The 25,038-nt window shown below is 44.7% G+C and overlaps 2 protein-coding genes across 11 annotated transcripts in view; both read left to right on the forward strand.

The window, feature by feature from the left end:
* CADPS2 (calcium dependent secretion activator 2) overlaps nt 1-14,371 on the forward strand; it is a 311,398-nt gene extending 297,027 nt beyond the window's left edge. For all 10 annotated transcript variants that reach the window (XM_066990707.1, XM_066990733.1, XM_066990701.1 and 7 more), the window contains 2 exons: nt 9,180-9,284; nt 13,416-14,371. In XM_066990707.1, coding sequence (XP_066846808.1) covers nt 9,180-9,284; nt 13,416-13,586 — 276 coding nt within the window. In that variant the 3' untranslated portion in view covers nt 13,587-14,371. The remainder of the gene's footprint in view (nt 1-9,179; nt 9,285-13,415) is intronic.
* Nucleotides 14,372-18,507: 4,136 nt separating this feature from the next.
* FEZF1 (FEZ family zinc finger 1) lies at nt 18,508-23,705 on the forward strand. Its single transcript, XM_066990574.1, has 4 exons — nt 18,508-22,097; nt 22,251-22,385; nt 22,686-22,818; nt 23,419-23,705. Exons 1-4 carry the CDS (start codon nt 21,300-21,302, stop codon nt 23,703-23,705), a joined length of 1,353 nt encoding a protein of 450 aa, XP_066846675.1. The 5' UTR covers nt 18,508-21,299.
* Nucleotides 23,706-25,038: the final 1,333 nt, after the last annotated feature.

Genomic DNA, 25,038 nt, shown 5'->3' on the forward strand with positions numbered 1-25,038 from the left:
CTTTAATTAAAATATGTGTTTTACCTCATTCCGCATGGAGCAGGGAGTCTGAACAGGAGACTCCAGGACAAGAGCTGCTGATGTGAGGGGGGTACCTAAAGGCTGCATCACAGTTTGGCCCAGCTTTGGTCCACCTGGCTTTTGGTACCCGGTACAGAGGCCTCCCTCGAGGGACTCCCCAGGGAATACAGGATGGCTGGGTATAAAAGCAGGTGTAGGTGTCTCAGTTACATGCCTTACAGGTAGAGGGAACTTGGACCTTCAACATTACTAATGCTACACATGCATTTAGGAAAACTGCATAGTGTTTCTGCAGCTATGAGCATTGATAGGATTTGTAAAACTAGATTCCGTATAGCAAGAAGCTGGTGTTATAATGATGAAAAACTTGGTCATTTCACATTATGTTCATTTGTTTATTTTGAGGATCCAAGCTGGCTTTCATTTCAAGGTCACTCAAGTGATGTTCCCCATTCTGTGCCTTGGAGGATGTTTGCAGATACACCCAAATTGCAATACAACACTGTACAGCGAGACTGACAGTGTTTGCTCCAGAGAGTTTTAGCACCAGAATAACCTATGGAAGTACTGTTCACAGATAGACTGCGTATCCAGAGTGGAGTAGGGGAACTGTTTGTGCTGTTAGTCTCTCACAGTCACAAGCATATTATGTTAGTAGCTAGTGTTTAAGATCAGAACAGTAATATTACATATGTCCAGGTAGGGAAGGAAGAGTTCTGCATGTCTAATTTTGCAAAAACTTCCACTTTCTCTGTGCATCTACCATATGTGAAGAAGGCAGTAAAAAAAAAAAAAAAAAAAAAAAAGACATTATAAAGTAGAATAAATATTGTAAATTGCTGTATTGTTGTTTAGCAATCTAGTATGCAATGTAGGCAGAGAGGAGGACTGTGTATTTTCTACTAAATATGTATGTTTATTTGTGAATTGGCAGCAGTTCCATAGCAACTACTCAGTTTCCAATTATATGTCTAAGATGTGAAAAAAAATGACTTTCCTCCTGAAACATGAGCTTTTCATACCTAAGAAGTTCTTTATTGTTTCAGAAAAAAATACCCTTTTTTTCCTATAAGTTTCAAAGGTGCTTAAAATGTTTTTAAATGTGCCCCATTCTCTCTTTTCTTTTTATTATTGCTTCCTGAAAACCAGCCTACCTAATATGTTTCTGTCTGCCACCAAATAATCTGATCCAGCAGCTGTTCACTTGTTTGTTGTGGTGAGTCCCACTGAACAGGGTCTGTCTGTCAGGGTTTGAGTTCCTCTTTCTGCTGAGCTCTTTTCCCTTTTCTCCTGATTGCTTTGGGTGTGACAGTGAGACTCCTTCATTCAAATAGGCAGGGAGGAGACTGACTCGAGCCTAAAGTGTTTGGTTCATCAATTAGTCAGTCTTAAGAAAAACAAAATGTTTTTGAGGTCCCTGAGAGGTTCATTTGGGTAATGACACAAAAAAGGCAGAAGAAAACCAAAAGAAGAGTCCCACTGGAAGAAAACCTTTCTTCCTTGGCCAAGCATGCGTACAAAAGGCAAATTAATGTCTGCTACAATCACGCACGGGAAGGGAAGGGAAGGGAAGGGAAGGGAAGGGAAGGGAAGGGAAGGGAAGGGAAGGGAAGGGAAGGGAAGGGAAGGGAAGGGAAGGGAAGGGAAGGAAGGGGGAAGGGAAGGGGGAAGGGAAGGGAAGGGGGAAGGGAAGGGAAGGGAAGGGAAGGGTTTGTACATAGACAGAGCTCATAATTTGAAATACCAAACTAAACAAATCTTGGTCCTGATCCGTTTATCACAGGAAGTAGAAGTACTGAAGCAGACCACAGTATGCATTTTTGTTTGTTTGTTTTCACTTCTTTCTTGTTGCATGTAGCTGAAAATTAGGCTGTGAACATTTTTGCACATACCCAAGCCAAAATTCAAAACTTGGCTTAGCATTTCAGGCCTAGAGGGGGAAGCAAAACATGGAAGCTGGATGAAAACTTGAGACATTTCCAGGAAAATGGGTTGATCAGTGGTGTAGAGCATTAGAAGCATAAAACTGTGGCGAGGTGGAAGAGCTTTGTCTCAGAGTCTTGGTGCAAAGTAGGAGCACATGAAGGAACAGTGAGCTTGAGAGTATTTCAGCAGAAATGAGTGATACAGCAATAGGGGGACTTTTAGACAGGTCCTTTAATGAAAACATGGGAAGGAATTGAAGTGAACTGGGGGACTGTGGGTAAATAGAGTTTATTTGTATTACACTTAGTATTGATTTAACTGTTTACCTTTTCCAGATCAAGGGCTTGAAACATCTGATTTTTGGTGTAGTGGAAAAGCTTCATTTGTTTGTAGTGTCTGCTAACCCCATGATTCCAACAAGCCTAACTCCAGGAATTTTCCACTCATGCTTACCCTAATTTTTATTTCTTTCATTTTTTTAAATGAAAACTCCTAGGGGAAAAAGTGCAAAAAGAGTAGAAGTAGTGACATGGTGACTCTCAAACGTATTTTTTTTTTCTGCTTGAACTTTGCAAGCATTTAAGAAAATGCAAAGATAAGCCCTGAAACCTTCCAGGTCTGATGTCTGCAAATTAAAGGGTATATATATATGTATATATATACTGTTACTGGATAAAAGAGTATGATAAAGCACCATTTCAGTTTTTGTATTGTGTTGATTATATTTTATATTCTGTAAATATTAAATAAACTATTTTAGTGTGTCCTGATATAGTAAATGTACAGGAAGTGTAGGTGAGGAAGTTGAGTTTGAGCAGTGTCCATAAGTTGGAGAAACAATTCTGTCTGCATGTTGTAATGTCAGCTGTTCCTTCCCATATTCATCGTGCTATGGAATTTAGGCCACATCAGTTTTCTGTCATAGCAGCCTTTGAAACAGAAGGTTGATATAGTTTTTTTCATTTTTCAGAGAAATAGTGTAAACTTCTTTGATGTTCTAAACAGAAAGATTGCTATCTCCCACTCACTCTGCCCGCCCCCCCCCCCCCCCCCCCCCCCCCCCCCCCAAAGAGCCAGATGCATTAGAGTAGCTGTAAGAAGATCCAGGCTACAAGTGTAGTTGAAAATTGTACTGTACCTAGAGGTGTTGCAGTTTCTATTTCTACAGTCAGAGGCCAGCTAAAAGACCATTTCTGCCAACTCAATCTTACTTTCGCTAGTATAGAATCATATCTCAGTAATATGAAATTCTCTGTTGATTCAGAGTAATAATGTTGAGACATTGGAAAGAGAAAACAACACTTTTTCACGGGCTTCCTGCAGAGGCAGAATTCTGAACTTTGGGTAGAATATTCTTCCAAGGATGGCACCATAAACTCAGACGCTCAGCATCAAACCTAGACACTATGAGCATACGATACGTATGATGAGAAGCCACATTCTTACAGGGCTGGATCATCTGTTGCAGAAGGGCAGTGGCTGTTCCTATGAAGCTGTGTGGAGCTGGTAGCAGGGCGGGAAAGCTCTAGTTTGAGACCTTTCTCTTCTCCAAGGTTTCCCCAGCTTCTTTTCCTTCATTTTCCTTGTCACTGAAACAGTTATCTGCATTGGAAATGCAACTGGAAGTGCCTCACAGGCTGGGCCACATTTACAACCAGTGCACTCTAGCAAAGATAAGTCACTTGGGAGATAATTTGCTCCTCTCAGGGCAGTAAAGATACAGCAGGGAGCATTGAGAGGGCACTACAACAACAAGTCAACAAGTTATGGTCTCTCTCCAGCAGAAAAAATGGTTATTTTAATCAGTTCAGAAATCACTGGTGTCAGGAATCAGAATTGGTGGGGCAAGAGGAGGGTACAAACAAAATTTTTAGATGCACATAAATTAATATTTTTCTCTATGTCTACCTGTAGTTCCTCAACCTTCAGTGGTTTCTCAGTCATTCTTAATCATAAGGCTACCTAAACCTGAGGGACAAGCATAAGCATCTGATACAAAATTACTTCATTGTTGTTCTTAGCTTACAACTAAATATTTTTAATTTCTGGGAAAAAAAAAAAAAGGCAGATATTTTGAATGTTAATTACTGTTGACTTGATTTCTTATTCCGATACTCCTGTGTATATTTAAAAGATGCAGTCATTTTGCAGACCACCTTCTGATGTGTCATGGTGGCCTTTTAATATGTCATGCCTGAGAATTCCTTCCCCAATTTTTTGTTTGTTTGTTTGTTTAAGAGTTACCAAGCCTTTCCAACCTGCAGGAGAGCTTGTGAGCTCTTCACTGCTCAGGTGAAAATTCTCATTTAGGTGGGTGATGTCTATACCTAATCTTAAAAATACCGCTGTAACTTCTACACCTCAGTGTTTTCAAAGGCACTATAAATAACGCTGGTTTCCCACATTAGCATCAGCATTTAACAAAGGACATCAGCGTGATTGTTCATATTTTACAAAGAGGGAAATAACTTTTGCAACTTACTTGGGAATTTGTTTCTAACTTTTGCTACTTGCATTTTCAGGGAGTAATTTATTCTTAAATTGCTTAACAAATGTTAGATGTTTTTACAGTTGCTCGACATGCTACTAACGCTATCAAAAACTTGAAAAAATGCTATAGCACTGGCTATAGCAGCTTTAGCACTTAGTATTTAGCACGCTTAAGATATTTCTTATGCATTGTGGCTTATACTGCCTTTGATGTGCAATCTCTTCAGTGAGAAGAATACTTTGTTATTATTCCAAGTAGGAAAAGTAGAGCCGGAGGAAGTAAAAACATCCCCCAGTCGTCTGAGCAACTCAGTTCCTAATCAAGAGTGAGATAAAGGCTTCAGGAAAAAGATGAAATGTGGTTCCTAGAAAAGCTGTTCCCCTGCCATATTCAGCAGTAAAAGCGTTTCGACAGTGCCCATTTGTCAAGAGCAGGCAAGATACAGAAACTCTATGGGGTCCTGTGTATCAGATGCGAGGAATACCAGGCCTGGGAGGACTGAGGCATTGTGTGTTAGCATGTATTGAGCCTCCTTCCAGGTGGCAAACAGCTGCACCTTTTTATAAAACTTCAAAAAAATAAATGTGAAGTGCTTGCTTTCAGCCAAGAAGTGTTATATTTAATTGAACTGTTCTGCAAACGTGATAGCTCAGGCAGCCAGAAAGATGGTGAATATTTAATATATTTGTTTTGTGTTTCCACCAGTCAACAGAATAAAGACATTCCTTAACTACTTCTCTTTAACTCGCCTGAAGAAAGCACGGTATGTTGCTAAATCGCCTTTCACCGGCCCTGCCGAGAAACAACTTTAATCCTTGTTAGAAAATTGCGGAGTCTGGGCCCGACAAAGAGCTCCTGCCCGGCGCATTGTGAGTGCGGGGAGTGGGGCGAGGGGAGCCCTTTACAGCTGCGTGCCTCCAGCCCGCCTCAGCTGGACTATTTAGGCAAGGAGGTTTGTCAATCCCTCCCCACAATGGGGAGAGGTTTTCAGTGCCTGTAGCCGCGCCGAGCCCCGTTGGGGATCAATGCTGGCCATTCAAGCTGCACCCTCTTTCATTGCTTTGGTTTGTTAATTTAAGACTAAAGGTCCGCTGAGGGGGTTTAGGGTGTTTAAGAAAGCTGATGAACTGTTTAAGAAATCTGATGAACTGAGAGCGTTTATAGCCCTGGTGTGGCAACTACTGGCACTGAGGGAGCTGTGTCCTTGTTGACCCTCTTGTTATTAAAAATGCACAAGTGCTGCGCTTCTCAATATTTCAACACTCTTTCATTGTCAATACCACCTTCTGAGCCCTTCAGCTTGTTGCTTGCTCTAAAGATCTTCTTAGATTGGGTTTGAAAACTTCACCTTAAACACTAGATTAGACTGATGTTCTGTTTTCCGTGCTCCTGTTGATTTGTTGAACCTTCCCAGGGCTGGAAAGCAAGTAGCAGCTTGATGGGGAGACGGGCTGCTAATATGATTTACCAGTCTACAGTCATGCACAATAAGTGTGAATAAATACAGGGGTCTCACAGAGTCAACCCTAGCCTTTCCTTTTCTCTTATTTTTTACTTTAAAAGAGGTATCTCAGGAAAATGAAGTGAGTAATGCATGCCCTTACAGGAGCTGGATGAGCTATGAATAAGAAGGGGGGGGAACAGGGAGGCAAACATATTTTTGTTGAAGTGGTTGGCTGCTGTTATGTGATGATGTGCAGAAAAATATATAATAAACACTTACTGCTTTATTCTTGCATAGATGACACCAAAGAATATAGCACTAATGCTGTATCGTTGGCATCTACAAGAGTCGACCTGTCCTTCCAGTGCTATTACTAGTAGTGGAAAAGTGACTTTTTTTCTTTAAATCTGTTAGAAGATTTTTTTTAATTGTTATTACTTAAAAACTGTGTAACAAGGGCCATTATCAAATCACCGAAGCTTGTGAGTTTTCAGTAGGTTCCCATAAGTTACAGAGGATGCATCCCAGTATCTCTAACATGTTCACAATTGCCAAAATGTGTGGCCTTGGATTCCACCTCTAAGAGGCATTTCCAGCACTGTGCATTTTAACAGATGCCAGAAGTAACAGGGAAATATTTACTTTTCATGGCATGAAGTACAGCAGATCTATGGTTATACAGCTTTAGTCTATTCTGAGTGCACAAGACTCAGAGGTGTAAGGCCAATAGTGAGCAGGAATTCTAGTACCTCTAGTACCTCTAGGAGGACACTGAAAATGTACTAGATGGGATTTTTATTAAAGGTACTATGATGAGTCTTCAAAATAAGAATACATCTTTTTCTAGTAACAGTTGCATTTTTTTTCTGAACAATGCATGTTGTCTGAAGAGCAAGTACCATAGGATCATTTCACAATCATTGAATTAAAAAAAAAAAAAAATACTCAAAGTTTAACATTAAATTGGTCAGGAAAACATGTTATATTATTTTAATTCACAAAATTGAGAAGCAAAATTAATTCCCTACAATTTCTTAGCTTTCTTTTCAGTGCAGGTAAGCATCACAGATATATAGAGAGAGTCTTAATTTGAACTGCATCCATCTTAATTAAGTTGTCTGGCTGGGTTTTAAGACACATGTTTTGCCAGAAAACGTGGCCTGGGTCTATTCTCAGTGATCCTGCAGCATTCAGTGCTGGTGCAGGGAGCAACTGATGACAGAATTTTCAGTCCTGCCTGGAGTTTCGTCGTGTGAGCAAGTTTGAGCCCCTTCTGCTTTCTGCCAGTTGTTTGATGAAAAACAAATGCATTGTAGATGTTGCTGGAATTTTATTTTGACTTTTTTTTAACGGGAGAATATCAGTGTTGAAAAAAATGCACTACTAATATCATGCTCTCTACCTTGATTATGCTAAAGATTAACAACTGTAGAGTCTGAGTGGTAATATAATAGATGGGCTCATCTTACTGCAAATAACAATAGATATTCTGGTAGAATGCTTGGTATATGAATTTTTCTGCTTATTAGATCAATAGAGTTCATGGAGTGAATAAGCTCAAGTGTATTTTATCTTCTAGACATCTGTATACATACAACACATGTCATTTAAGAGCTGCCACTTAGTAACAACTCAGACACATTAAAAATATTTTGCAGCTACATATGAAGGAAAACAAAAGCAGCGTGCATGTAATCCACGAAATAATATAAATAGTATGGGAATGACAGTCAGTGGTTAAAAAACAATATTTTATAGATACCTAATCGGTCCCACATTTGATTGAATAAATCAAATTACTTTTATGAAATGTGTAGCCATCTGCATTTTGTATGGTGTTTGTTCACTGCTATAAAATAGTAAATAGGAATATGATAGGAGAAACTTTAATAAAATGTAAAAGTAATTACTTTCCAGTGGTTTGCAATTAAAATATATTTTGACACATTAAACATAAATGGAAGTCAATACTACATGAAAATCTCCTTCTTATTTCAACCTTTTCTTAAAACTGATAGTTACAGTGAAATGAGACATAGATTCCTGTAAAGAAAAAGAATTCACGTATATTTTATTGTGTGTATTTAAAGCTTTTTCCAGACAGCTTACATGTTGATTAAAGAATTCTGTTTTTGTCCTTTGTTATATCCAGCAACTAGTAATTTGTCCTCATCATTTCCCATTTCCTATATATATCTTATTTTATTAATTAATGTAGAAATGAGACATGTAAGATCCTTCTTCTGAATTACTTGGCAAAGTATACCATGTATAAAGTGCTGCTTTTTAAAATATGCACATTTCCTCTTTTTGCATATCGATGTATTTTGTAAAGACATGGGAAATTACATTAGAAAAGAATGTAAGCCTCTTCCCTGTGGGGAAAGGAACCAGAAACAGAGCTGTGACACAAACTCTTTTAATCTCTCACTGCTAAAATAACAAAAATCCCTTCCTTTTTACAGTTTGACTAAATGACATCTGGTTGGTATTTTACAGGAGGGGGAGGCAAGCGGCTGCAACTATATTTAGTAAAATCTCTTATAATCCAGTTAGTGGGAAAGAGTTATTATAGTGGCTGTTTGGATCTGAGCTTTTTTTTTTTTATGGTAGCGTAGACACCAACAGCAAAGAGCTTATTCTTGCCACATCCGTTTGTGAAGCTTTGAGTAAAAACATACCCATGCCTAAAATATGAAAAGGAAATAAGGTAGGCTTCAATTATAATCAATAATTAACATAAAACAAAACCTTAATATGATGATTTTGAGAGAGGTGGAGGGATGTTTTGACCACACTTATATAAAATTCCCATGTATTTCTGAAAATCTTCCTTAGTAAAGAAATGATTTGAAAGAGAAAAAGTAAGACAGGTTTGATATTCTATGTTTGATGCTGTTTTCTAGTTTGGATTACAAAATCTAGGTACTGAAAAATCTCTCAAGATATCATCCTGCTTGTTTTTTCCCTTGCTGTTTAACTGATGTAACTGTACTTAATATCCATTCTTACTGACAGATAGCTAAGTGCATAACACGATTGTGTTTGAAAATGTTATAACTGAAAAATAAAATGGCAGTTGTTAATTCATGCAAAGAACAGTCTGGGTCAAGTTATTTGATTTCCTACTGACCCACACAATTCTCTTAACAGGAAATTATATCATTGTTGACTTCAAGTGCTGATCTGTGATCATTTCAAAGTGTTTCATTACCTCTCATTACCAAATCTGTTAAATGGATACTGCAGGGTTGTTTGGTGTTGTTTTGTTGATTTTTTTTTTATCCTTCTTTTCAGCAATGGTATAGCAACTCCATGAAAGTCATATGCATGTGGTTGGCTGATAGATTAGACCTTCAGCTTCACATCTACCAGCTGAAGACTCTCATCAAGATAGTGAAGGTAAAAAATATGTATTTGACTTAGACTGCATAGTGAAGAGAGCAAAGTGATGAAGTATTAACATGGATATATAGATCACCCTAAAAGCTAAAAAATGTGAAATAAGGTCATGGATTTTTGTATTTTTTCTTCTCTTCTCTTCTCTTCTCTTCTCTTCTCTTCTCTTCTCTTCTCTTCTCTTCTCTTCCTTTCTTTTTTTTCACAGTTGTTGCAAATTTGAGAAGAATAACAATTTATTAAAACCTCTAAAGTTAATTATATGTGCAATAATAATTTTCAACCATTCTGCCCTCACTGAAAATTTTAATTGTTCCAATGAATGTCAATAGATTACTGCTAGCTCTACAGTAATCCTGTACAGTATTCCTAATAAATTATTGTTTGTCATATTACTGTTTTTTTGTGTTTTTTTTGTTGTTTTACCTTAATAATCACAAAAGCAGTCTTGCTTCATTTTTCCCACTCTCTGAAAAATTTAACTATTATTTTTATTATGCACATATAATTACTAGGTTCAGTTGGGAAACAATGTTCAAGATATTAGATGACATTTTCTAATGATTCATACTCTGGCATCAGTATCAATAGAAATCCCAGTCCTTCCAGTCTGGTCCTGTCATTTAGACTGCTAATGTGAAATGAAGTCCAAAATACCTTGCAATAGGCAATTACAGGCTACCTCACCATCAAAAAAAAAAAAAAAAAGTTCCTTCCTAACTCCCTTGTAGATATTACTTAATACCCCTAGGAAAGAGAGAGGAAGCCATTTCAGAATTTTTTCATTTTAATTCTGTCTTGTTTAACTCAGAACATTCTTGTTAGCTGTATAAATGTGCAATAAGAAGTACCTGTTGTCATTTCTCCAAAATGTTTTCTAGTGAAGTTCATGCAAAACTGTGAAGTTGGAAGAATTTTAATTTGTAGGCACTACCATTGCAACTTGTACTTTCTAAATTCACTAGTTTAAAATAAATAAATAAATAAAAGAAGAAGAGAAAGAAGAGGAAGAGGAAGAAAAGAGAGAGAGAGAGGAGAGATGAAAGTCATAAGGTCACCATGGCTCCCTGAACCACCCAAGCTGTTTTGTTGGTTTTGACCTTGACTGATTTCCCTGGGAGCAGGATTTGGCTCTTCATTTTGTTACATGCCAAAATTGCAAAAGCAGTATGCTGGTTTTTTGGTTGAAATTAATGGCTTGTGAAAGGTTTAAAACTGTTCTTAAGTAAAGGTAGTTAGTCTCCTCTACAGGGAAAAAAAATAAAGAAAAATAAAGAACAAAAATGTTGCAGGATCTAAAACCTGTGCCCAGTGAGATGTAAGAATGGCAGACTCAAGTATACCAGTTAAATGTCACCTGGGAGGTTAAAGGAAAAGTGTCTTCAAACTGACTGCAAATTGTAAAGTTGAGGTGAATGAGCAGCACGAGCAACTGACCTTGATTCTGCAGCCTGGCACACGGATTAGCTTTGTTCAAAAGAAGCATGCTCCCTGTGGCAATGGGAACACACTGGGTACAGTGGTAGCCTTTCTGTGCCTGTACACAGGCTCGCTTTGCATGTATATTCCAAGTGTGTTATTCTATAGCAGCTTCTGTGGATACAGGAAATGGAATAAAGTGTTGTTAGTCATAGATGTTCTGGTCAAAGTACTGGAGGGTAGAAAGTCTTGACCAGTTCTGTTTTGGTGGGTGAGGAAGGCAGGACTGGGAAAACTAGCTCATCGTAGCTCCACTGGGAAATGAGAAAAAATGGTTCAAGTAGAATATTATAAGAAGCTTTCACTCAGCAGAGGCACTGTTCCTCCAAACCATGGAGTCGATGGAAGCAATTTTCTGTTTGCCTTTGGCAAAACTGTGAGTCCATGTTGCCCCCATCTCTTGAAAATATTCAAAAAAAAACAACCAAAAAAAAAAAGTAGGAGATCATTTTTAAGGGTCAAAAATTGAGTAAGGAATAGATGATTGTTCCAAGTTTGGACAAGGTAGAGGTGGTGGCATTATCAAGAATGATCAGAAGAAAATTGCTCATTCCCATTAGAGACAAGATGGAAGGACAATGGCATAAAGGTATTGTTAGATGTCTGAGACACATGCAGAGGAACATGACTAAAGAAGGGTCAAGGACCAAGAGGAAAGTTAGAGAGAAATGAAAAATTAAGCTTGGAAGTGAACATTATTATCCTGCAAAAGTATGTCAAGAGAAGAGCACTGACTGAACCCAAGAGTGCTGGACTGAGAATGGGAGGAATACAATGTAAAACTGAAAGAAATTGCTTTAGGACCTGTTAACAGCATAAAAGGAAATTGAAAGCACAGTGTTATAAAAAGGGAATGCAATGGTGACACTTGAAAAAGACCAAGCAGTTTACTCAGAGGAGTGTGTGAGCTAAACACAAGCTGCATCCATTGACTCTGAAGTTGACCTAGGAGAGTCAAATAAATCTCAGTTGCAGTGATTCAGACAAGGTTTAAATAATCATCATAGATAGTGGCAGAAAAAAATTCTCCCCACTGAATGTTACCCATTTTGAGAGGTGCCTTTTGCAGTTCTTTGAAGCATGGAGTAAAACAAGATCAGTTCTTTTTTCTTCTTCTAGGGGTTGTGCACACTCTCCTCCTGTAGAGGAATGGGCCTGATAGCCCTTAATTATTTTCCCTTTTCTCTTTTCCTTTAGTCTCTTCCATACACATTGAGAACTCGTAGTGTACAAAAAATAAGGAACTAGTTAGATCAACTTGTCCTTAAACTTTTTAGGCTAACTTGGGAAAGGTTATTTCAAATATATTACCACTTAAAAATAAGCAAGGTAGAGTAGATAATTTTCCATATGCTTACTTGAACATCTAATCAATAAATAAAACAATTTTATTTATAATTCTTACTGAAAAGTCAAAGAAAAAAGTCATGTCTTCTGGTTCATAGGAAGGCTGCTTACCAAGGAAACAAAACTTTGTCAAATGGAAAAAAAAAAAATGTAGATATGTCTCAAAATGTAGGTGACTTAGAATGTGAATTAATCTTGCCTGAAGTAGTCACCTGAGAAATTTTTACATCATAGAATATAGATCATAAGCTAAAATTTAATTTATTTTTCCACATTTGGTCTATCAATGTAGAGATAAAGGTAAATAAAATTATAGTTTGGGGAAAGAGTCAAAAGAAAGAGTTCATTTTCTGTGAAATGAGAGAGTTACACATTGCAATATGCAGTTGGAAAAATTGTTTGTTGGCTTCTTATTGAATAAATGAGACAAAAGGAAGTTACTGATAGATCTGCATGCAGCTATAGAAGTGTAGTACAACATACAATCTCTTAAAGAAATTGCCATCAAAGTGTGGCTTGTGGACTCTCTTCTTGGTATTCTTAGGGTGAAACAAGGTGATCTTGTTTACACTGTTGTGTTTTTTTGTTTGTTTGTTTGTTTTCAAAATTACATCTGCAAAATATTATGATCTGACCCCATCAAATAACAGCATTTCCACCATTGCTAGACCAATGTGTAGGAAAAGTCCATGAGGGACTGGCCTATGCAGGGAAAAGTTGACTCCCAAGAAAGATCTCTTTTCTCAAAAAAAAAAAAAAAAAAAAAAAAAGAGGAAAAGAGAAAGAGAGAGAGAGAAAAAAGATGATGAACAATTGCCAGAAAGGGGGAAAAAAAAACGAAAAAAAGATTGTGTACATATTCATGATCTTGGGCTTGAGCACTCAAACAAAACTGTTTAGCACCACATCTATCTAAGCTTGCCAAACATATTTAATAGAAAGCTATTTTCCTTTCCTATGAAAATTGTTTCCTTTCCTATGAAAATTGTCAATGATTAATCATAACTGGAATTGTTTTGTGTGGATCCAGAACCACTGTTGCTGACTGCTACATTGTCAAGTTAGATAAGTCACTTTGAGTCTATCATTTTCACAGAGTTCGAACAATTTTTAAAATGAAGCTTATAGAAACCTCAAATGGCCCAGAAGCTAAAACCCACAAAATCTTTAGCAAGTTTTAGATGATAAATCCATAACTGTAGGAAGAATGAAGCTGCTCTGCTGGCATGCTCGAAATGGCCAGTGTATAGTGGAAGATGGCTCGAGTCTTTCCCAAGTCCAACCCAGGATGTTTTGTTTCTGCTGCAGAAAACCTACCGAGACTTCAGATTGCAAGGCGTGATGGAAGGAACTCTGAACAGTAAAACCTACGATACTGTCCACAGCCGTCTGACCGTGGAGGAAGCCACGGTCTCAGTCACGGATGCAGGAGGACTTCAGGGAATTACGATGAAAGACAGTGATGAAGAGGAAGGATGATACTAATTCACCAGGCGTTTGGAGTGCTGGGGTGGTGGTTTGAGGGTGGGGGTGGGGGGGAATTTGTCCTTGTAGTTGCTTTTATAGTTTTGCCTTATGATGTAGGTGCAGAAATGTAATTTGCTCCATTTTTTTAAAAAAAATGAAAGTAAGATTATCAGAGGAAAAGTGCCAAGAACTTTTTGAGAACAACGGTTGTAGCATATTGTAATGTATAGCTTTGCTTAGGGCTGTGAGAGCACTGGCATGGAGTTTGAGTTCCAGTTGTGATTACGTTTCTTCCCCTTCTGTTTGTTACCATTCGTTCTTGTATCTCCATCGAATATTGATGTCCTGTGCATAAAGCAAAATGTATGCCTCCCTTAAAACACAACTATACAGGAAATCATTCTCAGAATAAGTCAGTGCCCTAGGTAAAAAAAAAAAAAAAAAAAAAAAAGTGTATTTTCAGATTTAGACTTCGTTTACTTTTTTGTGCTTAATTTTACATTATTATGTGCCGTGCATTAAAATTTTAATCTTGGTTCTTTGTATTTTGAAGTTGTATTTAAGTGGTAGGACTTCAAGGTCAGTCAAACACATGCAAACTACTTATGAGTGTTGTTGTGTCTATTCATTTTGCAAGTTTAAAGATATCTCATCATGTTGGATGTCAGTAAGCTTGCCATCAATGTTTCTATTTCTGTGAAAAATTTCAGGCAATAAGAACATTTTGTCGTGACCACTTCTGTATGTATCCGAGTTTGTATAGAATTCTACAATTAAAAGATGTTTTCAGTATTTCAAACCATTTGAACTGTTGTATGATTCCTCATGAGAACAAGCTTTTTTGAAAGAATGCATTCGGTTTATGTGCTGATTACAGTGAGTATATTGGTTTATAGAACAGATTTATACAAATAAAATATAAAAAGCCTACAAATATCCAAGGACATAACGCTTTTGTAAAACAAAAACAGACAAAACAAAACCAACAACCTTACTGACAGATGAACAGACAGTGCCCACTGCCCATTTTCCTATGTCTTCAATGTGAGTTAGTAAGAACCCAAATTTTCCTAAGTCAAAACTCACAACTTACAAAAAATTGAGTGTTTGTTTGTTTGTTTGTTTGTTTTTGAGAGAGAGAGAACGTGGCTAATTCCTGGTTGTGTGTAGATAAAATCTGAGGGAACGCAGAACAGAAGCATTATACCCAAAGAAGAAAGAAAGGGTGCCGAGCTCCTTATCGAGCCCTGGTGTTATACCTGAAGTGAAGGGCTTCACTGCTGGACTTCCTGAGGATCTGAGAGGTGTGCATGAAGTTTCCCTGCAAGAACAGGCTGTAGGACTTCAGGGCGTTCTCCAGTGGAGGTATTAGGAGATCTTTAAGTTTCACAAGAAGTGGAAGTGGTATCAAAGCTGGGTGCTGATGTCTTTAGCAAGTCGCTAACAGCATCTGGGCCTGGAGTGGGAACTAGAAATGCTGGGATAGAAGTGGCTGTTGTCGGCACAGCCCAGGAGGTGATGGGTCCAGCTCTCCTCCAGCTGAGGGCTGACCTGGCAGTAACCCAGCCACCCAGCCCTGATCACACTGTGGGAAGCACAACGGGTTTGTCCTCTGTCCCAGACTGTAGCTCAGCTACAGCTCTGTCTGCTTGCCCATGGACCCCAGCGATCCAGGTCCAACCTCTGACCTATGAAGTGCCTTCAGAGCTGCCTGACTGTCACAAACCTGCCAGTGGTCTGGGATTGGGGTTGCCATCAGCTTTCCCCTGCTGCCTGAGGGTGGTGGGGTCCTGCTCAGACAGCCTGGGTAGTCCCCCAGTTCCCTGTCCCTCAGGCTGCAGCTGACCCTCTCTGTGCCCTGACACCATCTTTAGGAAAAAAAGAAATCTATGAGTTTTGTGTTTTGCAGTGGGTGGCTCAGATTTCATGGTACGTGCTGCGTGTATGACCCAGATGTCCAGCACTTTGCTATACAATTTCATCTGCATGCAGTACTTACATGACGTGCCTGTCAGTTAGATAAAGGTGAGTGAAGAAATGGGGGGGGGGGAGAGAAAGAGAGAGAGAGAGAGAAAGAGAGAGAGAGAGAGAGAAAGAGAGAGAGAGAGAGAGAAAGAGAGAGAGAAAGAAAGAAAGAAAATAAAAAAGAGAAATAAAAGAAAAGAAAAGAGAAAGAGAGAGAAAGAAGAGAAAGAGAAAGAGAAAGAGAAGAGAAAGAGAAAGAGAAAGAGAAAGAGAAAGAGAAAGAGAGAGAAAGAGAAAGAGAAGAGAAGAAAGAGAAAGAGAAAGAAAGAGAAAGAGAGGGAGAAGAGGGAGAAAGAGAAAGAGGGAGAGGGAGAGGGAGAGAGAGGGAGAGGGAGAGGGAGAGGGAGAGAGGGAGAGGGAGAGGGAGAGGGAGAGGGAAAGAGAGGGAAAGAAAGAGAGAAAAAGAGAGAAAAAGAGAGAAAAGAGGAAGAGCAAGAGAGCAAGAGAGCAAGACAGAGAGCAAGACAGAGAGCAGAGAGAGCAAGAGAGAGAGAGAGAGAAAGAAAGAGAGAAAAAGAAAGAAAAAGAGAAAAAAGAAAGAAAGAAAGAAAGAAAGAAAGAAAGAAAGAGAAGAGAAAGAGAAGAGAAGAGAGAGAGAAAAGAAAGAAAGAAGAAAGAAGAAAGGAAGGAAGGAAGGAAGGAAGGAAGGAAGGAAGGAAGGAAGGAAGGAAGGAAGGAAGGAAGGGAAGGAAGGAAGGAAGGAAGGAAGGAAGGAAGGAAGGAAGGAAGGAAGGAAGGAAGGAAGGAAGGAAGGAAGGAAGGAAGGAAGGAAGGAAGGAAGGAAGGAAGGAAGGAAGGAAGGAAGGAAGGAAGGAAGGAAGGAAGGAAGGAAGGAAGGAAGGAAGGAAGGAAGGAAGTTACAAGATGTTTGCAATTTCGGAGAAACTAACTCAGAGGCAAAGTCCGGGGAAAGTTACTATTAGCAGGACAGAACAGCAGCCATGGCAGGAGGGCAGGTACCGAAATGACAGCCCTCCAGAGGTCATTCCCCTCCTTATTAATGCACACACCTCGCTAACCGGCTGCGTGAGGCCGCGGACCGAGGCCAGGCGTGCGGAGGCCGGTGCGCGTCCCCGCGGCAGGGCTTTTCCCACGGTTTTAGGGGGGCGTCGAAATCCCCCGCACCCCTCCGAGGTGTGCGGCCGTCGGAGGGAGGGGAGGGGAAAGGAGGGAGCCCGGGGGGAGGCCGGGGAAGCCTCCGCGGGTTTTGGGGCGGCTGACGGTAGACGTGGCCTCATCGGCCGGTAGGACCCGGCGGGCACCAGCGGGGCCCCGAAAGGGAGCGGGGAACTCGTTTCGTGCCAAGCCGCAGGAGCTGCCCGGGGTGACACCCGCTGGCACCGCGCCCCTCGGCCTCCCACCGTCAAAAACAGAGGCTGAGAGCCCCGAAGCGCTCGGCCTGAGGGGCAGCACCGCTCCCCCGAGGGCTGCTCCCGTGTCAGCCGGGCACCGGGGAGCCCCGCCGGGCGCAGGGGCGGCGATGGAGCGCTTTTATTACTATTGTTATTTTATTTTTTAATTTTTGCGTGTGTCCCCATCCTTTTGTAATTCATTCCTCGTTTCTCCCTCCCTGTCATCTACCGGGCCCGGCATCCCAGCAGCGTTTTGCCTTGCTCCGGGCAGGAAAAAAAAAAAAAAAAGAAACAAAACCTAAAGGAATCGCTGCCGCTCCTCTCCAGGAATCTTAAAAACAAATCTCTCCCCCTCAAACCAAAGGGCGCCAGGCGCTCATTTAGCGGGAGCGGGGCTGGCCGTTTGATGAACTGGGAAAGGAACAAGCACCAAGGTGTCACTCATGGTTCCAGCCGCCGCTGGCCCCTCCCAGCCACTTTCGCCAAGGGCCCTTTGGAGCTGCTGACACCGCTGGGTCCCCCCCCGGGCGGGCTGATGAGATTAGGGGCAGCGCTGCGCTCCGCAGCCCCAGCGCCGGCACCAGCTCCGGAGGGCTGAGGAGGGGCACTTGTCACCTCGAGTTCCGGCGATTAAAGGCTTTTTTTCCTCTTTTTTTTTTTTTTTTTTTTCCTTCATTTGCACCAGTTCGCTTGTCGGTTTCGAGGGGTCCGTGCGAGAAGTAGTGTCAAAGTTTTGGGTTTTACCTCCGCCAACACTCGTGTCTGGCGGCTCGGTGTCAGCCGGTCCCTTTTGTGATGGAGTTGGTTAAAAAGGACAGGGCTCTGTCCTCTTCCTTTCGGGGGACTCGTACGGGGGGACACCGACACGAGCTCCCTGCCTGGCGAGGCTGTGCACGCTCCCAGAAAGTATATATATAGCATATATATTATACACTAATATACCAATATGAGTATAAAATACTAACTATATACTAACATATACGAATAGCATATAAAATATTTACAACATATATTACATTTATATATGTTTATATGTTTATGTTACATATACCTCGTTAGTTTCTTCTGGGAGACAATGTCGGGAGCCCCGGCGGCGGCAGGCTGCCAGCGGCGAGGATGTCCCCAGAGCAGGGACAGCGGGGACAGGGCTGGCTGGCCCCGCTCGGCTGGCCCCCCCGGGGTCTGCTCCGCTCCCCCCCGCCCCAAATCGCCTCGCGTTTCGGTTTCCCTTGCAAAGACAACCAGCAACCTGGGTGAAGTGGAGGGCTGGAGGCGGCTCGCCCCGTCGCGGAGCCGGCTGCTGGAGGACGGGATTTTTTTGGGCACAACGAGCCCCGGCTTCTGAAACGGCCCCCGGTGATAGGAGGGCCGCGGGGCGTTTTTAGGGGAAGGGCACTAACACAGAGCCGGGTCCCCCGAAACCGGCCCCAAGCTCGGCCGGAGGCCGGAGCGCTACGCCAAACGCTCCCAGGGAAAAGCTTAATACGCGCAGCAGAAGGTTAGCGAAGTTATTATCCTTTTCAATTCATTTTTTACTTAGAAACGCAATGGAATTATTCATTTTATTAAGGGGGAAGAAATTAAAGATTAGGCTTTAGGCGGTGTTTTACCTCCCTCTAATCGCCTCTGGGATCGGATTGGAGTAATCCTGACGAAGAGATGAATTCGCCGGTGCCTCGGATTTTGAGTGCTTGCAGAGATCCGTTATGATCATAATGCAAGTGAGCAATATCAAGAACATAGCTTAGGAGCGAATGAAACGCAAAACCGATTACGGGGAAAAAGAGAACAGCAGCTTTCCCGGGCGGAACGCGAAATCAACTCGAGGCCAAAGTTTTGCCCCTAATTCCGCCGGGGCTCGGTCATTCGGGCTCGCTCCTTTCCCCCTCGGAATCCCGCACCCCGCATCCCCGCACCCCGCATCCCGCAGCCCCTTGCGGAAAGGCAGCGGCCGCGGGTTGCTTTCGGCCCGGCCCCGGGAGCATGTCCCCGCACCAGCAGAGCCGCAGGGAGTCGCGGCTCGGCAGCTTCATCACGGAGCCTAAAATAAAATAACGAGGTCCCAAAGTGCCACGGAGGGCTCGGGACGGGACGGAAAATATGGATCGGCATTGATTTGCTGTGCTGCGGGCAGCTCCAGCACGGGCAAAACGCCATTTCTGAGAGGGTGGCTTCCGAAACAGAAAATTTAAAAAAGGAAAAAAACCGGTATTTTAGATCGTTATTTAATAACCAGTAAGGAAGATAAGTTTTCCCGTGTGCTACGGAAAGCAAGCGAGGCGTACCCGTAAAGAAGCGACGAATAACCGCGCTCCCGGTTCTCCAAGAGTGTGTCTCCGTTATTAAGGAGACCGGTGTAATTGTAATGGCAGGGCTGTAATTGCTGCTGTGGGATATTTACCCTGCTCAAATGACACTACATATTTTACTTTCAAACACATGTCAAAAAGTCAATCCCAAAAAGACCAGTTAAGAGCAAGCTGTTAACGTATTAAGTATATGGGATTTGAAGCCTCTAAAACCCACTCAACAATAATTCCCTTCTTCAGCACCAATCGAGAGGAAATTTGCCTAGATTGAATTAAACGCAAATTGCTCTGAAGGGGGAAACTCTCCTCCGGCAGCCACCACGGAGGAGAAGCGGGATGCTCGGACGCGGCTCCGGCCCCTCCCGGCCCCCCGGCCCGGGGACAGCGGCCTCGCCGGGGGGCAGCAGGTAAGGGGCTACGGCACCCCGACTCCCCCCAAGCCCCCCAGCTCCGAGACACCCGTTGCGGTCCCGACCCTGCTGCTGTGGGACACGGGGGTCTCGGCGGGTGATGCTGGGGACTGGGAGCGCTTCTGCCGTGTCCCCCAGATTCGTTTTGGGGGGTGGGATTGGGGTGAAAGTACCAAGCTCCTCTGCTGTCGGCCGTCCTTCTTCTTTCCCCCGATAGCTTCGCTGTCCCCATAAACAGCCGGGGCCCGCCCGGAATAGGGCCGCCAAGTCTGGCCTAAATGCGTGGGGAGTGCTCCTTTAGGCGTATACGCATATAGAGAGTTGTGTACATACGTATATATAAATATATACCGTGTTATATACATATACGGTGTTTTATATATATATATATATATATATGTATGTATATGAATATAAAAGGATGTGTATTTCTTTGTGTACCCATACCGATCCGAAGCTTTCGGTATTTGTGTTGTGCATTATTTGTGGACTGATAAACTATACCTAGCGTATATGAGGGTTACTTTATAGATATATGTATAAAGTGCTCCCGAAATTAGAGGCACTCCCTCCTCCTGCCCCCTTTTCCCTCTCCCCGCAGCCCAGGTCCCGTTTCACCCCTTCTCTCCCCCACTCCGGGTTTGCCCCGGGTGGCTTCTGCACCCCCGCTCGCTGCTCTCGCCGCCTGGCTGCCGCAAGCCCCCGGCTCGTGCTGTGTGCTGTGTGCTGTGTTTTCCTAAAGCTCGCCGCCACCTGACCTCGTTCTCGAAAGCGGCGAGGAGCCCGGGAGCTGTCCCAGGAGCAGGGCAGCCTTCTCCTCCCTCCCGCTCTCAGCCACGCACCCGCACACCCACGCACAAAGAGAGCTCGGGCTGGGAAGTGGCGAGGAAGCAAACAGCTTCCCCTCCAGCCGCTGCTGCTGCTGCACCTCGTTTGACAAACACCCCGGCGCTTGCCCTTGAATCGGGTTTCACATCCCTGTTTAGCGCTTGGACAATGATTTCAGATGATGTCACTTAAAGCCAAACAAGAAAATTGATCTCGGATTTGCTTGGCCTCTAAAGCCTGGTTAAGCAGATTGCCAAATAATAATAACAATAATAATAATAATAAGGAAAAAATACGAGGGGGGAGCGAGAGAGAGGGAGGCAGAGGGGAGAGGCGAGGAGCGGAGAGCCGCCTCCTTCCCTGGGCGGGGGAGGCGCGGGCGCCAATGAAAAGTAGCCGCTTACTGGGGGGGAAAAAACTTTTCCTGTTGCCTGTTGGAAGCGAATTGAGCAATTATCTAGTTTACCTTCTCCTCTTGGAAGTTAACGATTGGCGAGATCTTGGCTGCGTTATTGACACAACACTTTCTATTGATAGAAATAAGTAGCGATTGTCCCGAGTCATTGGTGCGCCAAAGTAAACTGTGATGGGCTGGCATGAGTCCACTGGACTGAGAAGGCTGGTTCCGCCGGCGGAGGCTGTGGCGATGGTGGCGGCGGCGATGCTGCTCTCCCTCCTTGCAGCTCAGTGACAAGAAAAGGGGGAGAGAGAGAGTGAGAGGCACGGAGAGAGAGAGAGTGGGGAAAAAAAAGAGGCGTCTACCAAAGCGGCTCAAAGCGGGCGAACAAATGCAATCCAGCCATGGACAATAGTGGCCACCACACGGCGACCAAAATCCTAGCGACTCCTCCGGCCAGAGAAAGCCTGTCTGCGAGGAGCACCATGATCAGCACGCCCAAGCCCCTCGCCTTCTCCATTGAGCGCATCATGGCGCGGACGCCCGAGCCCCGCTCCATCCCCGTCCCGCAGCTCCTCCACGGCTCCGCGGCCAAAGGCGACCCCAAGCACCCGCTGCACCTCAACTCCTCCATCCCCTGCATGATCCCCTTTGTCCCGGTGGCGTACGACCCCCTGCCCAAGGCGGCCGTGGCCGGAGCGGACCCCAGGAAGGCTCACTTAGACTCCTCTTCCTCGCCCTCCTTTAGCTGCGGCGATCTCTTGAACTGTGCCCTGAGCTTGAAAGGAGATTTCCCCCGCGACGCCCTGCCCTTGCAGCAGTACAAACTGGTAAGACCCCGAGTGGTCAATCACTCCTCCTTCCACGCCATGGGAGCCCTGTGCTATTTCAACCGAGGCGACAGCCCTTGTCACCCGTCCTCCGGTGTCAACATCCACCCGGTGGCTTCTTATTTCCTCAGCTCTCCCTTGCACCCGCAGCCCAAGGCGTACCTGGCGGAGCGGAACAAGCTGGTGCTGCCGGCCGCCGACAAGTTCCCGGCGGGGGCAGCCTTCAAGGACCTGTCGCAGGCTCAGCTGCAGCATTACATGAAGGAGAGCGCTCAGATCCTCTCGGAGAAAATCGCCTACAAGACCTCGGACTTCAGCCGCGGCTCCCCGAGCAGCAAGCCCAAAGTTTTCACCTGCGAAGTTTGTGGAAAGGCAAGTAGCGACCCTGTCCCCCCCCTCCCCGGCTCCTCCTTTCGGTCCTTTTGCTGGCTCGGTTGGTTTGCAAACGATGGCTTTCAGCTCGGGCTCTAACCGCAATTTTATTTATTTTGTTTTGTTTTGTTTTTGTCTGCTTTGACTTTCAAGGTATTTAACGCACATTATAACTTAACTCGCCACATGCCGGTGCACACGGGAGCCAGACCCTTTGTTTGCAAAGTTTGCGGGAAGGGCTTCAGGCAGGCGAGCACGCTGTGCCGGCACAAGATCATCCACACCCAGGTGAACATCCCCCCTCCCCGCATCCCGAATCGGGCCCCGTCACTTTTTGGGGGGAGCTCGGCGGCGCCCGACCCTTCCGCAACCGCAGAGCCCGGCCGGGGTGTCTCAGCCTCCGCTTTTGGGGTGATTTCGTTTGCTTTCGGCGACGTGGGGCTGAGAGCCGTGAGCCCCCAGGGCGAACCCCCAGCACTCAGCCCAGCACCCCGACCCCAGCGCCCCGACCCCAACCCAGCACCCCGACCCCCAGCACCCCGACCCCCAAAAAACCGCCGCGCCTCGCGTTTCTCTCCCCCCCCTTAGGAAAAACCCCACAAGTGTAACCAGTGCGGCAAAGCCTTCAACCGCAGCTCGACCCTGAACACCCACACGCGGATACACGCCGGCTACAAACCTTTTGTCTGTGAATTTTGTGGCAAAGGATTTCACCAGAAAGGTACCGGCCGCCGGCCCCCTCGCCCTTTGCTCCCTCCCGGCCGGCCGGGAGCAAGCGGCGGGACAGTTTTCGGCGGGGAGAGGGTGGGAAGAGCATTTGGCTTTTAATTCCCTTTAGCAGAGACGTGGGTTGATCGGGACGCATCGCTAGCCTTTTCCCCGTGGCCTCGGAGCAGGGAAGAGGGTAGTTTTTGGGGAGCGGGGGGCAGCAGCGCGGGGCATCCTCGGGCAGCTCCGCTCCCTGCCCTGCCCGGCAGCGGCAGCCCTCGGGGCTCCTCGCCGAGCTATCGGGAAAGCTAAAGCCGTTTTTTTTTTGGTTGTTATTTGTGATTATTTCTTTATTTCGCCCTTGATGCCATTTTGGTTTATTCGCTAATTCCCTCCGTGTCTGTAAAAGGAGCGGGGAGGAGGGGAAGGGGGCGGCTGTTCGCTCAGAGACTCGCCGGCATTTTCTGCTGAAGCCGGGCGCTGGGGATGGGATAGGGCTGCTTTTTTGGTTTTCTCTTTTTTTTTTTTTTTGTCCCTTTTTTTTTTTCCTCCTCTTCGCAGCGTCCAGTTCTCAGCACCGGCTCCCTTTTGCCCTTCTTGTCTCGCTCCGCAGGCAATTACAAAAACCACAAGCTGACCCACAGCGGCGAGAAGCAGTTCAAGTGCAATATCTGCAACAAGGCTTTCCACCAGGTGTACAACCTCACCTTCCACATGCACACCCACAACGACAAGAAACCCTTCACGTGTCCCACCTGCGGCAAAGGCTTCTGCAGGAACTTTGACCTCAAGAAGCACGTCCGAAAGCTGCACGACAGCGCCCTGGGACTGCCCCGGCCCCCCGCCGAGCTGGGGGGCCCCGACCCGCCGCCCCCTCCCGGGCCGCTGCTGCAGCCCTAAGGGCCCCGCGCCCGCCCCTTTGCATGCACCTGTTAAGCGGTTTTTGTGTATTATTGCTCTATATCGCCACTGTTTTACGGGACTGGTTGGTTCCTCTTTTTTTTTTTTTTTTAAAGACTTTTTTTTTTGTTGTTGTTGTCGTTGTTGCATCTCAGGTGGAGAGATGGTTTAAAAAGAGAAAAAGAAAAGCGCCAAGCCAATTTCTGCGGTATTTATTTGGGATCTGTATTAACCGAGCCGGGAATGCTGCACCACTTTAATTATTTCGATGTATATATATTTCCAGTATGTTGCTCCTGCCCCGTCTCCGCTGCCTGCCGGTTATCCCCCCCCTTCTTGGTTTCCTCCTCTCCCTCTCCCCCCTGAATATCGTATCTATATGGACAGAGCGGGTTCGCTGTGTACGGATTTGAAATTTCGGTTTGACTCTTGCACGTGAGAAAAAAAAAAAAAAAAAGAAAATGAAAAAAAAATAGAATTTCTTGACGTGGTGGCAATAAATCCTTGCACCCGAGCGCACTCGGCAGCGGAGAGCGCAGTGCGGGGGCCAGGTCCCCGAGTGCTGTTCCCCCCTGCTGCCCTGCCAAAACACTGAAACAACCGCTAAAGGCTTTAATTAAGAGGGGTAATTAGTTCGGATTGATCAAAGCCAGGTTGTTATGTTATTAGCTGCTCAGCGGACTCTGCCAAGCCGAGTCCTGAAAGCGGAGCCCGCCCGTCAGAGGCAGGAGGGGGTGACTGGGTTTGTGGTCCCCTCGGGATGGGGGGCGAGAAGGGCACGGAAAATGGATGCTCCCCAGGACGAGCATCAGCATGGAGGGTTTGGGGGCCCGAGGACAGCGGTGGGTGGTCTCATCGGGGGTCCCTGGGGCGCCCTCCCCATGGGGGCTGCCTCGGGATCCTGCTCTTGCCTCGGGTGTGCAGCACCCTCAGCCCTGTACAGGTTTTGGCTGTAGGGGAAGGAGCAGGATGAGGTGGTTGTGAGCACCCCTCAAGCGTTAAATCCAGGAGGGAAGGGTGGGGGGACCCTCTTGCACCCCCCTCTCTGGGCTGCCCCTTGCTTTGCAAGTGTTTGTGTTTGCAGCCCGTGGGTCCAACTGTCCGGTTCAGGCCAGCGGCACCCATCTGCCTGTGTGGGTTTGAAGGAGGCTGAGATGGGGGGTGAGCCTTCCTCCTTTCACCGACCTCGGATTACTGAAGTAACCCTCCCAGTACAGGGCTGTACCCGTGAAAAAGCTGAGTGAGTGCTCAGATCCACAGGTCAGACAGATCCCCACAGCACCCCAATCTGGTGAAGCTGGGGAGACCCGAGGGGGTGCACTGGAGCCCCAGC

This window comes from Anser cygnoides, chromosome 1 (assembly GCF_040182565.1).
Source record: "Anser cygnoides isolate HZ-2024a breed goose chromosome 1, Taihu_goose_T2T_genome, whole genome shotgun sequence".
Taxonomy (NCBI): domain Eukaryota; kingdom Metazoa; phylum Chordata; class Aves; order Anseriformes; family Anatidae; genus Anser; species Anser cygnoides.